This window comes from Hypomesus transpacificus, chromosome 13 (genome assembly GCF_021917145.1).
Source record: "Hypomesus transpacificus isolate Combined female chromosome 13, fHypTra1, whole genome shotgun sequence".
Taxonomy (NCBI): domain Eukaryota; kingdom Metazoa; phylum Chordata; class Actinopteri; order Osmeriformes; family Osmeridae; genus Hypomesus; species Hypomesus transpacificus.
Genome location: NC_061072.1, coordinates 7284855 through 7304264, shown reverse-complemented (window position 1 = coordinate 7304264; position 19410 = coordinate 7284855). Strand labels below are relative to the sequence as shown.

The window sequence follows — 19410 nt, the reverse complement described above, 5'->3', positions numbered from 1 at the left end:
TGTCCATCAGACAGGTTTTCAGGTCTGTAATTTAGAGGCCCCTTGCCTTGTGTACCTTGTGATCTTAGCAGGCATGTCCGACCTGGTAGCCTGTAAATGACTGTTTCTCAACCCTGGTGTTGGGGGACCCGCTGTCCTCTACGTTCTGGATGTCTCCGTCTTCCAACACACCGGAATTCAATTGAACGTGTTGTCATCAACCTCTGCAGAAGCCGGACAACAAACCGTGCATTTGAATCAGGTGTGCTGGAAGAGGGGAACATCTGACACAGCAGGGTTGGAAACACTGCCGTAGTAGATGACAAGTAGCTTAGAAAGAGGATCAAAGAGGTCTCTCTCTCTGTCCATGCTCCTCCTCCTCCCTCTCTCTAAGGAGTTGAGGGGGTTGTCCAATTGCCAGCAGCTGTTGCTCATTTCACAATGGTTCCGCCCATGTTGTTAAGGGGTGGAGAGCAGGACTGCACTCTGTTGAAAAACACCGCTTCTAACAGACACTTAAAAGAACACCGCTTCTAACTTAGAGACTTAGAAGAACGCTGCTGGGACAATGTGAAGGAAAGAATATTCAGACAGGGTGAGGAATTTTAACTTCTGTCTTTTCTGTGTTGAGACAACTTTCAGTTCGAAGGAAGGCAGGAGGGAGAGTAACTGTTTGCTGTGGGAGTAAAAGAGAGGGGGGGAGAGACAGTCAGAGAGAGAGGGAGGGAGAGAGGGAGGGAGGGAGGGAGGGAGGGAGGGAGGGAGAGAGGGAGGGAGGGAGGGAGGGAGGGAGGGAGGGAGGGAGGGGGGGAGAGAGGGAGAGAGGAAACTTAGTCACGCTAAACCACTGTTACATGGGGTGAACTTGTATATTAACTTAACAAATACATTAAGTTGTTAAGTTTTATTCTTTCCAACTCTGAGATGGTAGCCTACCATCAAAAACAACAATATATTCAAATTAAAATGTTATCGTTTATATCTAAATATATGTAAACATTTTTTCTTCATTTGGTTAAACAAAGGGGGTAGCTGTACCAATTTATAAAAAATTCTAAGGTTGTTTGAAAACTGACATTTACTTTCCAAGACACTGACAACTCTGAGGTAATGAGATCACAGAGGCATTCTTTCCAACCATTTATCCTTATCAAGCTGGACTGAGTATAATTGGCAGTCAGTTGTTTGCATAGGATCCCTCTCACACAGGATTTGTTGGTTTCAAACACAAAGTTCTCAGACTTCAGTGATGAGGGGCTTTAAGGTCATCAGGATCTGGAGTGAACAAACTAGCCTCAAGCCTGTCTGTAAATGACAGTTCCAAGAAAAAACTGCAGTGATCTAGAAGTTGTAAAGTGCTGTCTTTTCTTGTTGCAATGCAGTGTTTTCCACCCTGTGTTTACTAGGGAGAGGGTCAAACTGAGATGAGAAAGTCAAACTGAGAGGAGGAGGAAGTGGGGTGGGGGTGTTGGTCATCTACTTGTTAATGTGTCCAGTCTCTGGAGGATCTCTGAAGTCTCGCTGTTCCTTGTGACCGTAATAAAACAAATGCCTCTTCCCATGGGGCTAGGCAGTAAACCGCAATAAACACATTTATGTGTAAAACATAACTGAAATGTGTATTTAAATGTCTAAAATCTCTCTCTCTCACACACACATCATTTTACTTCATGTTTTCCATAATTTTTCTTGCATGTCTCTTGATAAAAACGCTCAAAAAGTTGTTTCTCAGAGATTCTGGCATCCCAGTATAGCTTTCTTATTTACACAGCCAGGTGTGAGTCAAAAATGGTCTTAAAAGGTTTCCAGGATTCTGGTTTTCATGACACCTGACATGTGGCTTGTTTACGTCGATACTTGTTTTCTGTGTCATATATAAACTGCCAAGTGATGTATCGTTCTCCAACGACGGTGAACCATAAAGTCATAAACGGAGGTTCTTTATCTCTTTTCCCTCCCCTCTTTCTCCATCCCAGACTCGCAAGAACAGTCATTTGCCGTCGACACACTCCGAGAAGTCCAGCAGTCTGAAGTCGTCTGCTGACTAATGAACAATTCGCTCCACCGCACCGCTTTTCTCTCGCTCTCTGGAAAACAACAAACCACATCCTGAGAGACTGTCGGTGTCTCGGTGTCTCCCCCCGCACCCCTTCTCCTCCTTATGCTCCACTGGGGGAAGCGGAGGGCAGGGAGCAAGAAAGCAGTCTGCTGCTCAGGAACAGGCCGGCCATGACCCGCACGGGCGTCCAGCGGAGGCTGCTCATCTGCTTCCTGGTGGTCAGCTCCATGCTGGGCCTCTACACTCTGTGTGTGAGCCTGGAGATCCAAGTGCCCTGGCGCATGATGGCTCTGGCACGCTTCTCAGGCACCCACCGCGTTCAGCAGCAGAGCAGGTACACCATCGTCCTCTCTTTGAATGGATCCAAGTGTAGTCTGATGTGCTTTTAGACAGATCGTGTCGACGTACGGTAATGATGTTCGGAGTGCAGTTGTATGTGTTGAACCCGTAGTCACAAGCCTGGACCTCGTTGCATTGATGGAGAATACTGTTGGATTTCACATCACTCTTATGAACTAATACAATTTGTGAGGTTTCTGAAAATCCTCAAAATGTAAGAAATTTGAATGACCACCATAACTCTAAATCAAACTAATTCCGAAACACAAACTATGTAAATTGTTTTAAGGCCAGTAGAACAGTATAACAGTGCTCTAGACCTATTCAAGTGTAGTAACAATGTTCCCAGGTAATTTCTTTTCTTGTCGGCCTGCTTGTTTTTCCTAACAACTAGTAAAACTCATAAAACAGGATGTGGTTACACGCTCTGAGATCATGACAGGATTTGGAGAGTCTTTCGGTTTCATTTTTTTCTTCCTGGAAGTCGTGTCATTGTGGTTTTCCACAAAGGAGCCACACAGTACCCTAATGAGAAAAGCCCCTGGAGGTAATTCACCGGAGGTGGTCTGTCACACGTGAAATGTAAACCTTGTTGTTTTGGGCAATCCTCCAACTTTTAAAAGCTAGCTATCCAGATAAGATGCATTGAGATTAAAAGGCTGGAGAAATGTCATGTGGACATCTCTCAATGGTCTGATTCAGAGTCTAAATGCCTGTTTCAAAACTTGGATGGGTTGGTTCTGACTCTTCTTTTCAACCAGCATCGTCTGTGGGTTTATCCCAAAAGGCTTTAATCTAAATGCCACGGTCTTTAAATAACCCCTGGATCCCTGCAACATCTATGTGTATTTTGTGTGGGAGTCTTGCTGTTCCTTTTCATTCACTCTACAGATCTCTGTAATAGAACAATAGAGGGGGGGGGGGCTGTTTTTATTCTATGGAGTATAAGAAAAGTTTCTTCTGGTGGTTGTGTCTTGGACTATATTTGAGACCTGCACTCCTCACCCTGAATTCAACATGCTCTAGAAGTCTCTTGCTCTCTCATACGGACCATGTCATTTGGTCGGAAACGTTTGTCTCAGTAATGGTATTTAAAAGCTTGCAGCAGTGTGTGTGTGTGTGTGTGTGGTTCCAGTTTTCAGTTTGTAGCAGAGGCTGAATCGTGTCTTTATCGATGGTAATGACTTTATGGACTTTTATTTGACATAAAGGGAGTTTTCCAGAATAAAGAGTTATGTTGGTTTTGGAAGAGATTAACTACAATAGGTAAGAGTTTAATTACATTTCAGAGATGATCATGTCTAAGTCAAACACTAGATACTAGAAGCCAAACGGAACATGTAATTTGTCTTGTACCGATTATGGTTCATGGGGGAGAAATCAAGGCCTTTGTCTCAGCTCACTACCAGCCATTTTTACAAAAGCACAGGTGACTATGACACAGTTTGGGACACGAAAAGCTTCAACTCGCCTGTTTGTGGCTTTGATACCACCCCTCCACCACTGTCTGACTCAAACCATCAGAACTAGTCATCTTCTGCAGTGAAGTGAAATGTAGAAAGGGGTCTGTCTGCCAAGGGCCTTTTTCTCTCCTATACATTCTGCCCTTCTTACATCACACCCCTCACTTTGTTCTCCTGACAGCAACTACAGCCAAGGGACCACGACTTTACCTCACCCCACCCATGTATTGAAGCTGTCAACCGAACCGAACCACCAGCATTCAAGTAGCGCGGTGATTACAGCCCTAAAGGCCCAGGCCACTCGAAATGGAGCTCTACCACGCCAGGAGAACAACACTACCAGTAGCCGCAGGCCGAGCCCTCGGATCACCACCAGGAGCCTTCAGCTCACCATCAAGGATCCACCTTTTATCGGAGACAGCTATGCCAGAGAAGAAGCCCCACCGCAAACTGTAAGTTCTGTTTCAGGAGGGTCATGGTTTCTCAGGTCTGTTTCGTCATTGCATTTTGTAGTGTCATCACATGCTCTACTGCGGGGGGGGGGGGGGGGAGGATAGACAAAGGGCAAGAGAGCGGAAGGAAGGAAGTGAGGGAGCAAGAGAAAGTGGGTCAGTCCAGAGTCAATATCGACAAATCCCAAAGGAGATCTCCGCCAGATATTCAGAGAAGCGTTTCATTTACTTTACATTTACAAACATTGTTTTAAGCTGAATACACTGATGATCCTGCCGTCAATCCCTCAGGTAAGCAAAGTCGTATTTATATAGCTATGTCATAGGCTCCTGATTACATGCAGAACCTGTGTTTGAATAATAGACTCCAGACTGAATAATAGACTCCAGACTGGTACAATCAGACTGTAGACCGATGTAATCAGATTTTATTGTTAGCGTGTTTTGGTCACACCTTGCGGTCACACCTGGTCCTAGTGGATCTGCAGATGTTGCTATGGAGGGGAATCACTCACACTGCATTAGGGAGCCAAAGCAAATAGCTGGCTGCTATGTGGTCTGGGCTGGTAATACCAGATCATTGAAGGGCTGGACTGTTTTTCTTTCTGCCTTTTCTCTGTCATCAGCCCAAAATAATGTTGTTGCGTCATCACATGCTCTACTGAGAGGGAGAGGGAGAGGGAGAGGGAGAGGGAGAGGGAGAGGGAGAGGGAGAGGGAGAGGGGGGGGGAGAGGAGGACTTTTGATACCTTGCATAGATCCTACAGAGTACCTATGGTATACCTGGTTTGAAAAAAGCCTTCTTAGGAGTATGTCCTTCTATATGTTGGGTTTACAGAACGCTGCCAATTATGGATTTTAACGGCATGCAAGTCCACAAACGGTTCAGTCAATCGTTCCACACATTCCAAAATCAACCAAAAAGTTGACTCGCCAGAAGTTGACTGAATGTAATTGCTTGGGTTGCACGTTGCCTAATGCATTGTGGTCAAAAAGATAACCCAAAGAGATGTTGCTCAAGTCTGTCTCAACATTTCACAGCACTTGAATTTAATCATCAAACTGTTTTCCCAAAACAGCAATCTAACTGAACTCTTTTCTTTGTCATGAGTTAGAATTTTCTCCACGCTCTGTTATACTGTTCTGAGGTAGAAGCTTAGTTTCCCAGCTTAATCATTGCTTAGTGTCCGTTGCTGTCTGCTGGTTACAATCTTCTCCTCTGAGGGGATGGTTAATGTAATACCCTTATGGATCTGTATAATTAAGCCAAAAGAAGATGGAAGAACATGATAACACCTTCCTGCTGAACAGAACTCTGTAAAGACAGTGTGTGTGTGAGTTCATCGCTGTAGAATGAATGTTTACCCCAGTGAAAGCCCTACATATCATGATCATTCAGGTCAAATCAACATTTATTTGTATAGCCCTTTTTACACGCAAGCATGTCACAGAGGGCTTCACATACGCCCATAGAATAGAATAATAGTACCACAGGTGGTACTAATAATAGTAATAATAAAAAAACTATTTTTACTGCAGAATGATTGTGTGACGTCACCTGCTGTATGTACTACAGGAGTGTGCGGACGGTATTCGCAGCAGGGTGTCTCAGACTGAGTTTGGGGAGAGGTTCCTGGTCAACATCCCTGTGCTGCAGTGGGCCAAGCACGCCACCCAGGATCAGTACGAGCGTCTTCAACAGTACCCCGGGACCCACGGATGGAAAGGGCTCAGCTTCCACAGTAATTCATCATTTGCGTTTCGCAGATTTGCGTGATTTGATGTGATTTCACTTTCAGTGATTCGAAAATCAACCCTGACCTCATCATGCTTAACCCCCAAATGGGTTATTCAGAAATTTGGCTTGAAATGTAAACCGACCAATAAGCTGTGACCTCTGACCCCTCAGCCGTCCTGGCATCCCTGTCGGTCCTCAACACGGAGGCAAACCGTCAGATGTTAGATGATTGGGCACGCAGGGCAAATGGATCGCGCTCGCGCTGCATGCGGTGTGCGGTGGTGGGTAATGGTGGGATAATGAACGGCTCAAAGAGAGGACGGGAGATCGACCAGCATGAATACGTCTTCAGGTACAGTATGCCTCGGCCTCCACAGACACTCCCTGTAGCAGAATCACTGGAAGTTTATTACACACATTTAATTCATTAATATTCCTATCATAAAACGTTTTACATTTTCACCATTCAGAAAAATTTAAATGGCCAAGATTACATTTTCTGTCACACTGTAATTACACACCACTCAAAGCTCCTGACTGGTTGTTGTGGTTACTAGAGGGGCTAATGGCCTGTGTGTGTATTGAATTCCAGGACCAACGGGGCTATCACCAAGGGCTTTGAAGAGGATGTGGGTACGCGTACCACCCACTACACCTTCTCCACCAATACGATGCGCAACTCCATGGCCAGCTATGGAGGTCAGGGCTACCATGGCCCCCCGCAGTCTGAGGTAAGATCACACACACCCTACACATTCTCTTGGATTCTCTGCCACATGCATGCTAACTGTCTGGATGTGCTACTCATGCACACTAACTATCTGGATGTGCTTTGCATACGCACTTATTATCTAGATGTGGGTTTTGCATAGACTTGTCATTGCTGTTCTCCTCTGTCTCACAGGAAACACGCTGTTCTCCTCTGTCTCACAGGAAACACGCTATGTTTTTTTGCCTGATCAAGACCGTGACTATCTGCTGCTGAAGGCTGCTGCCATGAACACCACAGTTGAGCGAGGACCCGAGATGAACCAGAAGTGAGCCACACTTCCTGTTTCATAGCTTTAGGTCACGTCCAGCACTACAGATCCAAGAGGCCGCAGGTTCAAATCTCCCTGTGCATGTCACTTTGGATGAAACCGTCTGCTCAATCAATTCATTATTATTATTATTATTATTATTATCATTATTATCATTATTATCATTATCATTATCATTATTATTATTATTATTATTATTATTACCATTTTATGTTTGTATCATATGTTTCATAATCGTTGTTGATGAAACTCACAATAATTTAGCTGGTCCATAGCTAATTCCCACTCTTTCTTTCTTTCTTTTTTAAATTTCAGGGCGTCCGTTTACTTCGGGAAGACTGTTTCAGTTCACAACATCAAGATGTACCATCCTGATTTTGTCCGTTACATCAGAAACAGGTGAGCATGAGGGAGGAGAACATGACAACTGGCGCGTAACTGAAACAATGCTTATGGAGTGGACACCGTGGCAGCGGTGTAAATGTAAAATGTAGCGGGTCAGATGGCTAAGCGGTTAGGGAGTCGGGCTAGTCCGAAGGTTGCCGGTTCGATTCCTCGAAAGCCTTGTACTTACTGTAAGTCGCTCTGGATAAGAGCGTCTGCTAAATGACTGAATATAAATGGTATCACAACAGAAGTCTCAAAGGCAGTTTAACAGCTTCCTGAGGAAGCATCTGTTTCATAACATGTGAAACTGATCGTTAGAAAGCTCTTCATAAAACACGTCAATAGATGTTGAACAAGGCTATCTGGCTTTGGAGAAAAAAGTTTGTTTTCCTCAATGTGCAGTTGGGAGGGTGTTTCTTTTGATAACTTGTCAGACGATTGTTCTTCTTGTCAAGTTTCAAGTTGTTTTATAGTCAGGCGCACAGAACAACACAAGGTCAGACTGGGCACTGAACTTCTTGGGACAAGACAACACAAGCAACCTGGCATAACATAACATATAAGTATTAAGGACATAGATTACATTTATGATAACCTAGAATAGAAATAAAATAATTATAAACCTCCTAAATATACAAAATAGTATGCAACATGCAATACAATATACTAGACCTCTAATACACAATGACCTATACTAACCTTATAGACCTAACTAACCCAAGACAAGACATAAACTAACCTAAGACAAGTGGGGTAAGTTAGTGCAATAATGAACTGAAAGTGACTGTGTGTAAAGTGACTAGTGAGAAATGTATCAATGTAAAGTGACCAGTAAGTGTATCAATGTCCATATCAGTGTGCATTTAGAAGCCTGATGACCTTGTGTCTTCTTTTATGGTATAGGTTCCTACGCTCACATACCCTGACGACCAAATACAAGGATATTTACCGTCCATCAACAGGAGCTGTGATGCTGCTGGCTGCTATGCACACTTGTGACAAGGTAGACACCATTATCAGCTCACAGCACAAGAGAAGGCCTTGTTGAGGTTTAAATAAGGGTGGTGTTTTTTGGATTTTACTAAGATAAGAAACGAACAATGAATACAACACACCATAGTGTAGATAGCATAATCCAGATCGTCAATAGCAGTCAATGTTATAAGTCTCACTTCACACAGTGTAGTAGACAAAGGCCTTGGTGAGAATAGTCTTGACAGAAATCTGAGAGGGAGTTCTGCCCAGTTCAATTCCGCCTTACCTGTGCAGCAGTGGCGGCTGCTGGTCTTTCAAAGAGGGGAAGCTCATTTTCGGTCTACATCCTAAAAACGTTCCATTTATTTGGCTAGTTCACTGGCTTGTTCACCCCTACGACACTAGCCTAACCTACTGAATGAATTAATGAATGAACAAATAATCTAACAAAACAATATTAATCTCGAAAGAGCAAATGTGGAAATTAGGTTAAACTGAAACAAGGAACGCGATGTATAATTGTATGAAATGTATGATGAAGATTGGTTAGCAATTTCGCCAAGCAAATATCAAGAAATAGGTTGCTGCTGTTTGTCTTTCAACTACAGTTGCAAAATCCGCGATGGGTCTGAGTTTGAATAGCTTCGATGACTTTTTGTAGTACAAAATATTAGTCAATCAAAAGGAGTCTTTCGACAGACCCTCCAATCATCACGCGGAAGCCCAGTCCAGGCCAGCCCACTCCTCCTTCACCCCCAGAGGCGCTGAGCGTCCAGGGCGGGACATAATCTCAGCATTCATCCAATGACCGTATAGTTTCGAAGCACTGAAAAAAACTGTTCAAAGCAGCCCCATTGAAGTCCATGGAAGCTGAGCTTCAACAGGGAAATACACTTTGGCACTAAGGGAATGTGTGAGAAGGAAATCAGTCAGTCGACCTACTAATATATGTAGCTGATTCTGAACAAACTCGTCTTCGATATGAGCGTGTTCTAACGCATTTAAAATGTTAACACAATAGTAAATATTTGACCATGAATTTTTTGAAATGTTAAGGAAGCTAAGCTTCCCTTTCAGTCTTAAAGAATTCGCCACTGCAGTGCAGGGCACACAGGTCTTGTACCCCTTCCTTCCTGACAGGGAAGTGTTTTTTGGGTGATTAGCCACCAGACGATGGGGCAAGCATGTCCTCATCCTATTAGTTTTTAGAAGTGTGCCCTTCACACACTTCTGTGTGAGTGTTTGGGCAGTTAAGTGGCCAGTCCAAGTGTCTGGTGATGTCTCGGGGGGTAGACCTAGGGGTCAGATGATATCTCGGGGCTAAAGGATTCGTCCTCCACCAGAATGTCTTTTTATGTAAACAAAGACATAGAACTTGTGAAATAGCAGCATAGATTTCATTCCTCCACAGCCTGCATGTATAATCTACAGTTGTAGACACACCTGAAAGATAACCCCACTTTGAGGAAGTAAACATATTTTATTTTTATAAAACAATCTATTGTTTGCAGGTGAGCGCATATGGATTCATGACCCCCGACTACAGCAGGTACTCAGACCACTACTTTAACAAACAGTACAAGCCTGTGGGCTTCTACATCAACCACGATCTGAGGATGGAGCTGAATCTCTGGCAGCAGCTCCACAAGGCAGGACTTCTCCAGCTCTACATGAGGCCTTGAAGGCCACAGCCTGGGGCTCGCCTGAAGACGCTTCCCATGAGGGAAAGGGGGAAGGCAGGCCTACTGAGCAGGCTGACAGGAACCCCTACCTCTCCCCCTTCTCTCTTCCCCCCCCCCCCCCCCCCCCCGTTCAGGAAGATATATTTACTTACTGTTGCTAAGCAGATGCAACGCTGACCTGTCTTGTACATTCCTAAGCGGACAGCTCCAAAATAGCTGCAAGGTTTGTAATGGCAGTTTTCTAAAATGCCAGTTCCTCAGCACGTTTTGTTTGGGGTTTACCAGTTCCTCACCAGGCTAATCGGGTAGGCACACCCGGTCCAGGAAACATTAGTTGTGTCGAAGAGGAATAGGCAGCCTCTTCCATTAAAATGCCCTCCTTGCCCTAATGCTCGATTTGAGAACTACCAGCAGCAGTCATGGTCTGTTTTTCTGATATTCAGTAAGATGTACGTTTCACTGTGGCAACTCAAACATTTGACCAAAATGACTACATATCTGCCATTTAGCAGTACAAAGATTGATGCTCCAACTTTCGTTTTTTGCGTTAATGTGAAGTTCTTTGTTGTGGAGAGAATCAGGGTGTTGGGGGGGGGGGGGGGGGTTACAGAGCAGGATACTATGCCTTTTCTTTGCTGCCATAGCTACAATGGTCTCTATGGTGTGTATGTGTGAGGACTTATCACCAGGACCGTCTGAGGTCGAATATTTAACGGTTGTCAGGAATCCTTGTTTCTTTTACATTTTTTTTTTGTAAATGAGGATGAACCCAAGGGCTGGGAACGAAGTCACGTGACCACTGATATTTTTTACTGTTAGGATCCTGAAATTACGTATGTTGATTTAATGTTTGTCTGAGTATAGGAGCCTGTAAAAGTGTGTGTGTGTGTGTGTGTGAAAGCATGGTAGACACCAAAGAAAAGCATCAAGGAAGAAGCTTTTATTAAAATACGGCTCAAACTATTTTTCTTCTGCACTTTAATGAGACTCCTTCTTTACAGATGAAGCCCAGTGCTTTTTTTTTGGGGTGTCAATGCAAAATGTCTAATAGCAATGTGTATTCACACTGAATGATGGAGTTATGGGATTGATCTCTTTGTGCAATTTGTAAAATGACAGCTATAATAAATCTGTGAATTTGCAAAGTAAAATCACTGAGTAATGTGGCTCGACTAACATTCTGTCCTGAAACCTGATGATTTTCACATTCCATTGTCAACATTGTGTTTTGCAGATGATTGGGCAGTGTTGTGACTCAGTCTAGTACCTAAGTGAGAATGTAGAGGAAAATAGCAGGCACATGTCAAAACTGTTCGCCTCTAGAGAACAATGTTACCAATCCAGATAAGAAAAGCCTTGCTTGCTTTCTCGAATCTTGGGAGGGGAGGGGAGGGGAGGGAGGGAGGGAGGTGAGTAATGTCTTGTCAGACTTCACTACAACCATAAACATTTGCAGATGTCATGGTTGTGAGGGTAGTCTGTCACTTCTTGGGTTTCTCCTCCTGTTTGACCATGTCTGAGAACTCTGCCGGGGAGGGAGAGATGGAGAGAATGAGGAACGAAGAGGCATGTCACGGGTGTCAGATGAAGAATCGCAAACGCTGGTTTATTTTTCTCAACCCTGTTATTTTGAATGTTTGGTTCAGCAGGGGGGTATTCCAGAACGCTGGTTATGCTGAATGAATGTGTGTGTGTGTGTGTGTGACAAGCCCCTTTCAGAAACTGCAAAAATGTGACCCGTTCTTTAAGGCAGACAACTCATTATGAATGACAAGATAATTGTCCAATGGGACTGGGCGGTTGTGTGCCTCCGTATGAAAAGGTCAAGCTTTTCAGGCCAGCGTTCGCTATCACGACCTGTGGGTGGCGTGCGGAATGTGTTCCTGTTGACTGTCACAGTGTAGACCAGACAAGCATGTGACTGTAATTGTGATTGATCACACACTCAAATCGTTGTTGTTAAATGAATCATTTGAAACCTAAAGTGTGTTTAGCATATCGTGTCTTCGAATTTCTTGCTGTTTCACAATGGCAAATATTTGTTGAATATAGTCAGATAAGGCCTGGCACAATGGACTTCAGGTAATCCATGAATGGTAAAATATAAATGGTCAATGAAGCAGAGTAACGTGTTTTATGTTAAGGCTGCAATTAGTAACATGTAGCCTACTAAATTCAAATATTAGAAACGGCTCCCCTAATTCTTTTCTGAACTTCTTTTTTTTCCTCAAGTTGGAGTTTAATTGACAGTGATTTCACAAAATAAGACACACCCTGCTAAAGGCTAAAGGCGATTGGCTGGATCACGATTGCTGGAACTTAATTGGCTGGAAAGTAGCGGCATGCTCCCAAAATATAAATGTAGCTCTACCTTCCAATGACATTGTGTTGCTGAACAACTCTGAGGGCCTCATTAGCTAACAAAACATATTTGTAGTGGACAAACCTTTTGTTGTTGAATTTTACGGAAAAAAAATACTTCCTATTGTACCTTTTTAAGAATCACTGTTCCATGTTGATGTTGACCCCTAGTGGCCATGTTTGGTTTCTACAAGCTTGGGACACAACGTTTACCTTCGAAGTTGATGCGTCCGTCACCGTCCGTGTCGGCTGTCTGAATTAAGGCCTCCGCCACTTCGTCAGACAGGGGCAGTACAGGAGCTGAACTGGGCACAACCGACAGCATGTACCTGCACACATCCAGAAAAAAAACACCACTACTGAAAGCGGGTGAATCATCGTGATTGTAAAGTACTCATAGAAAAATACAGATTCGTTTTTTTTCCTATAGGTTATTTAGACGCACTTGATTTCGTTCCACTCGATGTAGCCGCTGCCGTCTTTGTCCAGCTTCTGAAAGGCTTTCTTGGTCAACTCCTCTTGTTGTTCTGACGTTTTGAACTGCCTCATGTACTCTAGAAACTTGCTGTAATTGAAGTTTCCTGCAGAGAAAGAGGCCATCAGTTTCTCACACTCTGTAACCCTGCTATGCTACCCTCGTTACCCTGCTAGGCTAGCCCCGCTACTCTGCTACGCTAGCCCAGTATCGGTATACTAGTACGGTTCTTTCCTTCTCTCCCTCCTGCTATAGATCTGTGTTTGTTAGTCCATGTGTTCATTCGTTTTTCACACAGTCCTGGTGACTTTGTCTTGCTTGGGTGCGGTCTGATCACTGACTGGCCCATGGGGGGGTGAGGGGGGGCTGCATCACAGGTGGGGGACAACAGGCTACTATCTATTTGTTTTCCTCCTGCCTCACCCTTCCTCCCTCCCTCCTCACCCGTCAGTCTCATCTCCCGGGGGAGGCTTTCCAGGTCGTGGTCGCTGAGGGACGCTCCCATGGCCAGAGCGACCTTCTTCACTTGGTGGCTCAAGTCGTCCACCATGCTGTCTCTGTGAGGCTACACGAGTCACACACACGCCACAACTGTTACCATGGAGATCTTGGCTTGGGTTCAAGACTTGAGACGGACACGTTTTGGTTTGAGTTCAGACCCGGTAACGGATGCATCTCTGTGACCACCTGGATGGTTTTCCTTCAGGTTGAAAGAAGGTAACCATTTAGACCTGGTGCCTGGATACCTCTTGACTTGCCCCCAAGGATGTGCCACAAGCACTGAGGCATGAGGTGGAGGTTATAAGAGGATGACACTTCCCTGTGTGCTTCCTAAGGAAGCATCAAGTCCCTTCTCACTTATGCTTCTCCAGATTGTTGTTGTGAATGTATTTTAAGTCTAAGGCTGGAAGCTTTGCTCTTTCAACGAGTCTGTTGTTATAGCAGCAGTCTGACGAGAGCTATATTTGACATCAGGTCTGGTTATTAGTGGCCTTAATCCCTCTAGAGTCTAGTCATACAGCTTGTGTGTGTGATTCATTTTAGGTGGTAGTGGAAAGAGTCTGATCTCAGCGGACCAGCATCATTCTGTTTGTGTGTGTGTCAGCGGAGCAGCATTAGTGTGTGTGTGTGTGTTTGTCAGTCTACTGCTGGACACACAGGGTGAGGCACGGCAGAAAGAGTTGAATGGAGCATTACACTGTAACACACACATGTTTCAGGCTTTCTGGGAGAGTTTCATCATTGCTTTTCTCACTTGAACATTTGCACTTCAAGCACGTTCTCATCAAGAGGGTCTGTTTTCCCTGCAGGCATGTCCAGACCCGAGTCAGAACGCAGATGGAAACACCTTCCCTTTCTTCTTTACCTTTTTAACGATGAAACCACTGACACATCTGGTACTATGTATTTCACGTTCACACACAATATAAACAGCTCCACAAGCAACAGGCTACCAGAATCCAAAACGAGTTCAGTATTGATCTCTCATACACGTTGACAAACATTCCTTACGCCTTCTACAAAACAAGGACTTGTTTGTACATCTCTGAGCCCCAAAGTGTAGCTCGTCACTCAGACTCCTGCTCGTTTCCCACTCCGGATCCCTCCAGTTTTACTCACCAGCTCTGTCGCAAAGGCTGAATCACACACTAGTCCCCAGGCAAGATCACACACACTCTAGACTGGGTTCCTGGTAAAGACTACCCTCGCCCTTCCTGTGGAGCCTCATATATATAGGAAGGATGATGGAGGGAGACTCCTCCAGTTCTTGTTGCACCTGTCTTTCTCTCCCCCCTTCTCTCTCTCTTCTCTCTCCCTTTCTCTTCTTCCTCCCTTCTCTTCTCCCCCGCTCTCTCTTCTCCCTCTCTCTCTCTCTTCTCCCCCCCTCTCTTTTCTCTCTCTCCCCCCCTCTCTCTTCTTCCTCCCTTCTCTTCTACCCCGCTCTCTCTTCTCCCTCTCTCTCTTCCCCCCCCTCTCTCTTCTCTCTCTCCCTCTCTCTCCTTCCCCTCTCTTCTCCCACCCTCTCTCTTCTTCCTCCCCTCTCTTCTCCCCCGCTCTCTCTTCTCCCCCCCTCTCTCTCTGTATCTCCCTACAGAGTCTGTCTCCGTTAGTGCCTGGGCTCCTTGTCTCCTGGACCGGCCTCAGACGTGGAGACGGCCTTTCCCAGCCAGACTGGCAGTGCACCCAGTTCCCACTGCGGGTTGAACAGGAGGGCAAGATCGTCCTGTTATCCACACGGATTAGGGGGACAGCATGTGTGACTGTTCAGTTCTGGACAGCGTCTTAAAACCATCAGTTAATCCTCCCTGAAGAGACGGTTCTCTTCTGATGTATTGTCCTGCGCGTCTTTGAACAAGTAGTATGGAGAGGAGAATCAATCAAAATGGATGGCCCTTTTCAAATTTGAAGACACTTGATGGATTCTGTACACTTGGAGATGCCCTTCTGAGGATAGTAATGCCAGGTACCGCAGCACAGACACATTCACAGACACTGCATATTACGGCGTCAGTCGGTGAAGAAGTTAAGAAAGTTTATTGCTTGCGGCCGGCTGCAAGGAGAAAAAAGACCAAAACGCCACAGTGGTACAAAGTTGTCTGCTAGTATGTTGCGCTAGCTACCAATTTAAACAGAACCAGTCTCTGCAGTCATTGGTTAAAACTAAGGCATGCAAATGTCCCATGGCTCTTCTTTCATTGGCTCCCTCGCATAGACCTGGCGCACAGGTGCGTCATCAACCCTGTTGAAACACAACAGCAGAATCTGCTGTCCTGGTGTCTGAAAAGCTCCTCCGCATGGGTCTCAAGCAAATGGTTACCAGACCTCGGTCTCCATCTATCCCTTGTCAAACTGGGCTAGTAATCTGAAGGTTGCCAGTTCGATTCCCGGCCGTGTCCAAATGACGATGTGTCCTTGGGCAAGGCACTTCACCCTACTTGCCTCGGGGGGAATGTCCCTGTACTTACTGTAAGTCGCTCTGGATAAGAGCGTCTGCTAAATGACTAAAATGTAAATGTAAACTGTATCTCTTTAAAACAAACAAACCCCCAACATCCTGTAGTCTTACTCAGTAACAAATGCTCACCCATCCCCCAGGGTAATACATTTACATTTAGTCTTTTAGCAGACGCTCTTATCCAGAGCGACCTACAGTAAGTACAGGGACATTCCCCCCCGAGGCAAGTAGGGTGAAGTGCCTTGCCCAAGGACACAACGTCATTTGGCACAGCGGGGAATCGATCCGGCAACCTTCTGATTACTAGCCCGACTCCCTCATCGCTCAGCCGTCTGACTCCCTAGTAAGAAAAACCTAGAGTTAGTTTGGGGGGGCTCTCTTATATGCAGACAAGGAATGATGAACATGGTTTTATTCGCCTTGATCACAAACCTCATTGTGCTCCTGATGTTGATCAGTTTGGACCAGGGCCATAGCACATCCTAAAGGGGACACCATACCGTTGAGTTGTTTCCCTGCTTCCGTGTGCAGAGCCAAAAGCAGCCCATGAAATTAGCCCTGTCTGTGACCCTACGAGAGGAAGTTAACGAAAGAGAAAGGGCAGATTATTCTAGCAGTTTGTAGCGCTTGTGCACATGCGAACATAGCTTGTGGGTGTGCAACACCCTCATACGCCAAGAAAAAGATCCAGAAGTGTGTTGACACTTACTGAAGTCGATCGGGCCGTGTTCCTGGACCCCTGTCGTGTTCTCCCCCTCGCTGGGTATCGATCCGGCCCATCTTAGACCCCGGCTCCCCTGTTGACACCACGCTGTGTTCAGAACACATCCAGACAGGCCCTGCAGCTCTGCCCCCGCCGCCCCACACCCTCACTCCAGGAGAGGAGTATTTTGGTACACAGAACACCCCCCCTCCCCTCCCCCTACACACACACACACACCACACACACACAACACACACCACACAACACACACCACACACCACACACCACACACACACACCACACACCACACACACACACCACACACACACACCACACACACACGACTCTTCCCCTCTAACTGTGATCAGGATGGCTGTGACAGAGGACGTTCAGCAGAGTCATTTTTCTTATGAACATTTAATTATTCTTTGTGTAGGTCAGATCATTCAGGCTGACTCTTGACTTTCAAACTAAGTTAGCTTACTTGTTATGCTTAAGCTGATGTAGTTAAATTACCAATGCTGCGCTACAACTGCCTCCAGGTTAGGTATATAAAAAAAATATATAATTAGTTTTCGCCTAGCCTAAACACATTAATTCAAAACTGAATTGGGCTACAGTCTCCTAAAATTGCTATGCTATGCTTTTCCCAGAGTTGTTGCAACATTTTTGCAAATCCATTTAGAAATGTTTCTGGTGTTCTCGAAAAATAAGTTAGTCATTTTCCAGTAAAACTTGTAGGAATAGAAAAACCAATCATCAGTGGAAGCTTGATTGAGCAGTCCTTACATCCTGGTAAGACATTTTAGGTAAGTAAATTGAGTTACGTTTACATTTTAGTCATTTAGCAGACGCTCTTATCCAGAGCGACTTACAGTAAGTACAGGGACAATCCCCCCAAGTAGGGTGAAGTGCCTTGCCCAAGGACACAACGTCATTTTGACAGTCGGAATCAAACCGGCAACCTTCTGATTAAACAGTCCGTTTCCCTAACCGCTCAGCCATCTGATGAGACATGTAACACAAGCACATTTTCTGGTCTCTTAGAAGACCTTCACTGAATAAATTGCTCAGGTAAAGCACATCCACATGGACGCTGTTGAAACAGCAGGCATGTCCTGTAGTCTTGGTCTACACGGCTATACTGGATCTGTTGCTTCAGCCTTGTTTACCTCTGTCATGCAATTTGTTGAGTCTGTGAGCTAATAGGTTTACATCTCTGTTGTCAGAATGTCTGTACATTCAGAATGTCTGTCTCATTCCTGGATATCACACACACACGGTTGGACTGCCTAATTACTCTCCATCCTTTGTCGGCTCACATGGAATGTGAAAATGAGCGTTCCCCACTGGAGTCTCGTGGACATTCAGGGGATTGGCAGGGGTCTCCCTCTTCCAGGACTACTGATTAAACTCCTCCTAAGCGCACCAGAGACGCATGTGAATTAGAATGCAGGTGATCTCTCTAAGTGGTTGTAGCAGGGGCCGATCCAGCACACTTTATACGTTCAGGTTTCAGTTACACTGTATACTGTATATTCAGATTTGATCTGATCATAATATTGGTGTGGGACGAGACACTATTATATCATCTTATACCATAAACATAGGGTGTGTTGTGTACCCTATGTGTATCAGTTTACCGGTAATGCAAGCTGTAGTATAAAGTGAACATTGGATCATATAGTTTAAGATTTCATTCCTATTAAATCCAGGCTCCATGGTTCTTTATGGACGAGAGATAGAGTGGATGCAGGCCGGGAGACCAGCTGACTGGGGTGAGGAATGAGGAATGAGGGGCCCCAGTGGTGAAACCAGAGTACGGTACTCCCCAGTAAACACCAGCTGCAGCTGCCCAGGTGCAGAATGACTGAGGTCCCGGTGGGGTCTGTTACAACTGGGCTCAGAGCCTGCCCCAAGCCCCCTTCCTTCCTCCATCACCCCCACGGGACAGCACTGGAGACTGGGCTGGGAGGAGAGGAGAGGGAGGAGGAGAAGGGTGGGACTGGCGCTTGAATTCCTAAACACTGATCCGTCATTTATTCTCAGAGCAGTGGGATGTCAGATTCCTGTATTCATACGCACAAACGTGAGTGTGACAGTGTCTGCTTAGTTAGGCATGTCTAAATGCAGGGAGAGATGCGTTTAATCACATGACCTGGACAGACAACCCCTTTGGTTAGCTTCTCACCTCGGAAAACAGCTGCTTCTCTATGCCCACTGTTTCCAGGGCAACAACACATCCGCCGGTTAGGTCTCAGAATGGTAAAGCAATAGACAGCACGAACGAATCACTACAAGTAGAATATTCACCTCAGCGAAACCGAGCGCTGAATTTAAGCACCTTTGTGGAAAGTGTTCTATGCTGCTCTATTAGACTCAGGTCTCCATGGTTACAGACTGACAGAAATAGAGCATAGAGAAAAATATGGATACAAAAAATACAATTATTTAAAAAAACAACAGTGAAATTCAGTGTTTTAAGGAAAACAGGAGGACAGAAAACAGAGAGATACTGGGAAGGAACCAAACATCTGTATATTGTGTATTGACCCTGTTCATGACAAGCAGAAACGTTAACGAATATATGAACACACTGCAGCTAAATCAGATATGTGCATTAGAGTCTTTTTGGAGCACCTAGTTCACAAAGACTCTAGCAGATGATGTCTTCCCATCATGTCTGAGCGGTTATGTAACCACCCCACAGCTCCTTAACTGGAGGAGGGGGATTCAGGACAGGATGTGGGGGGGGGGCAACAAGAGGAAATTTCATGGACAACAGATGCTCTTTGACGGCC

At 45.2% G+C, this 19410-nt stretch overlaps 2 protein-coding genes across 4 annotated transcripts; one reads left to right on the top strand and one right to left on the bottom strand.

Moving 5' to 3' along the window:
• Positions 1 to 429: 429 nt before the first annotated feature.
• Positions 430 to 11272, top strand: st6galnac (ST6 (alpha-N-acetyl-neuraminyl-2,3-beta-galactosyl-1,3)-N-acetylgalactosaminide alpha-2,6-sialyltransferase). Its single transcript, XM_047031728.1, has 10 exons — positions 430 to 574; positions 1956 to 2372; positions 4022 to 4292; positions 5869 to 6034; positions 6202 to 6382; positions 6623 to 6761; positions 6964 to 7067; positions 7386 to 7469; positions 8361 to 8460; positions 9944 to 11272. Exons 2-10 carry the CDS (start codon positions 2209 to 2211, stop codon positions 10112 to 10114), a joined length of 1380 nt encoding a protein of 459 aa, XP_046887684.1. The 5' UTR covers positions 430 to 574; positions 1956 to 2208; the 3' UTR covers positions 10115 to 11272.
• On the bottom strand, positions 11143 to 14784 carry LOC124475301 (parvalbumin-like EF-hand-containing protein). 3 transcript variants are annotated; one of them, XM_047031797.1, is made up of 5 exons: positions 14571 to 14784; positions 13395 to 13515; positions 12921 to 13056; positions 12689 to 12834; positions 11143 to 11639 (listed from the first exon to the last, which is right to left on the bottom strand). In XM_047031797.1, the coding sequence occupies exons 2-5, from the start codon at positions 13498 to 13500 to the stop codon at positions 11596 to 11598; spliced, it is 432 nt and encodes a 143-aa protein (XP_046887753.1). In that variant the 5' UTR covers positions 13501 to 13515; positions 14571 to 14784; the 3' UTR covers positions 11143 to 11595. The 3 variants fall into 3 exon arrangements, with proteins under 3 accessions (XP_046887753.1, XP_046887754.1, XP_046887755.1); XM_047031798.1 differs by having other exon boundaries at positions 12689 to 12831; XM_047031799.1 differs by having other exon boundaries at positions 12689 to 12804.
• Between the last annotated feature and the right edge of the window lie 4626 nt (positions 14785 to 19410).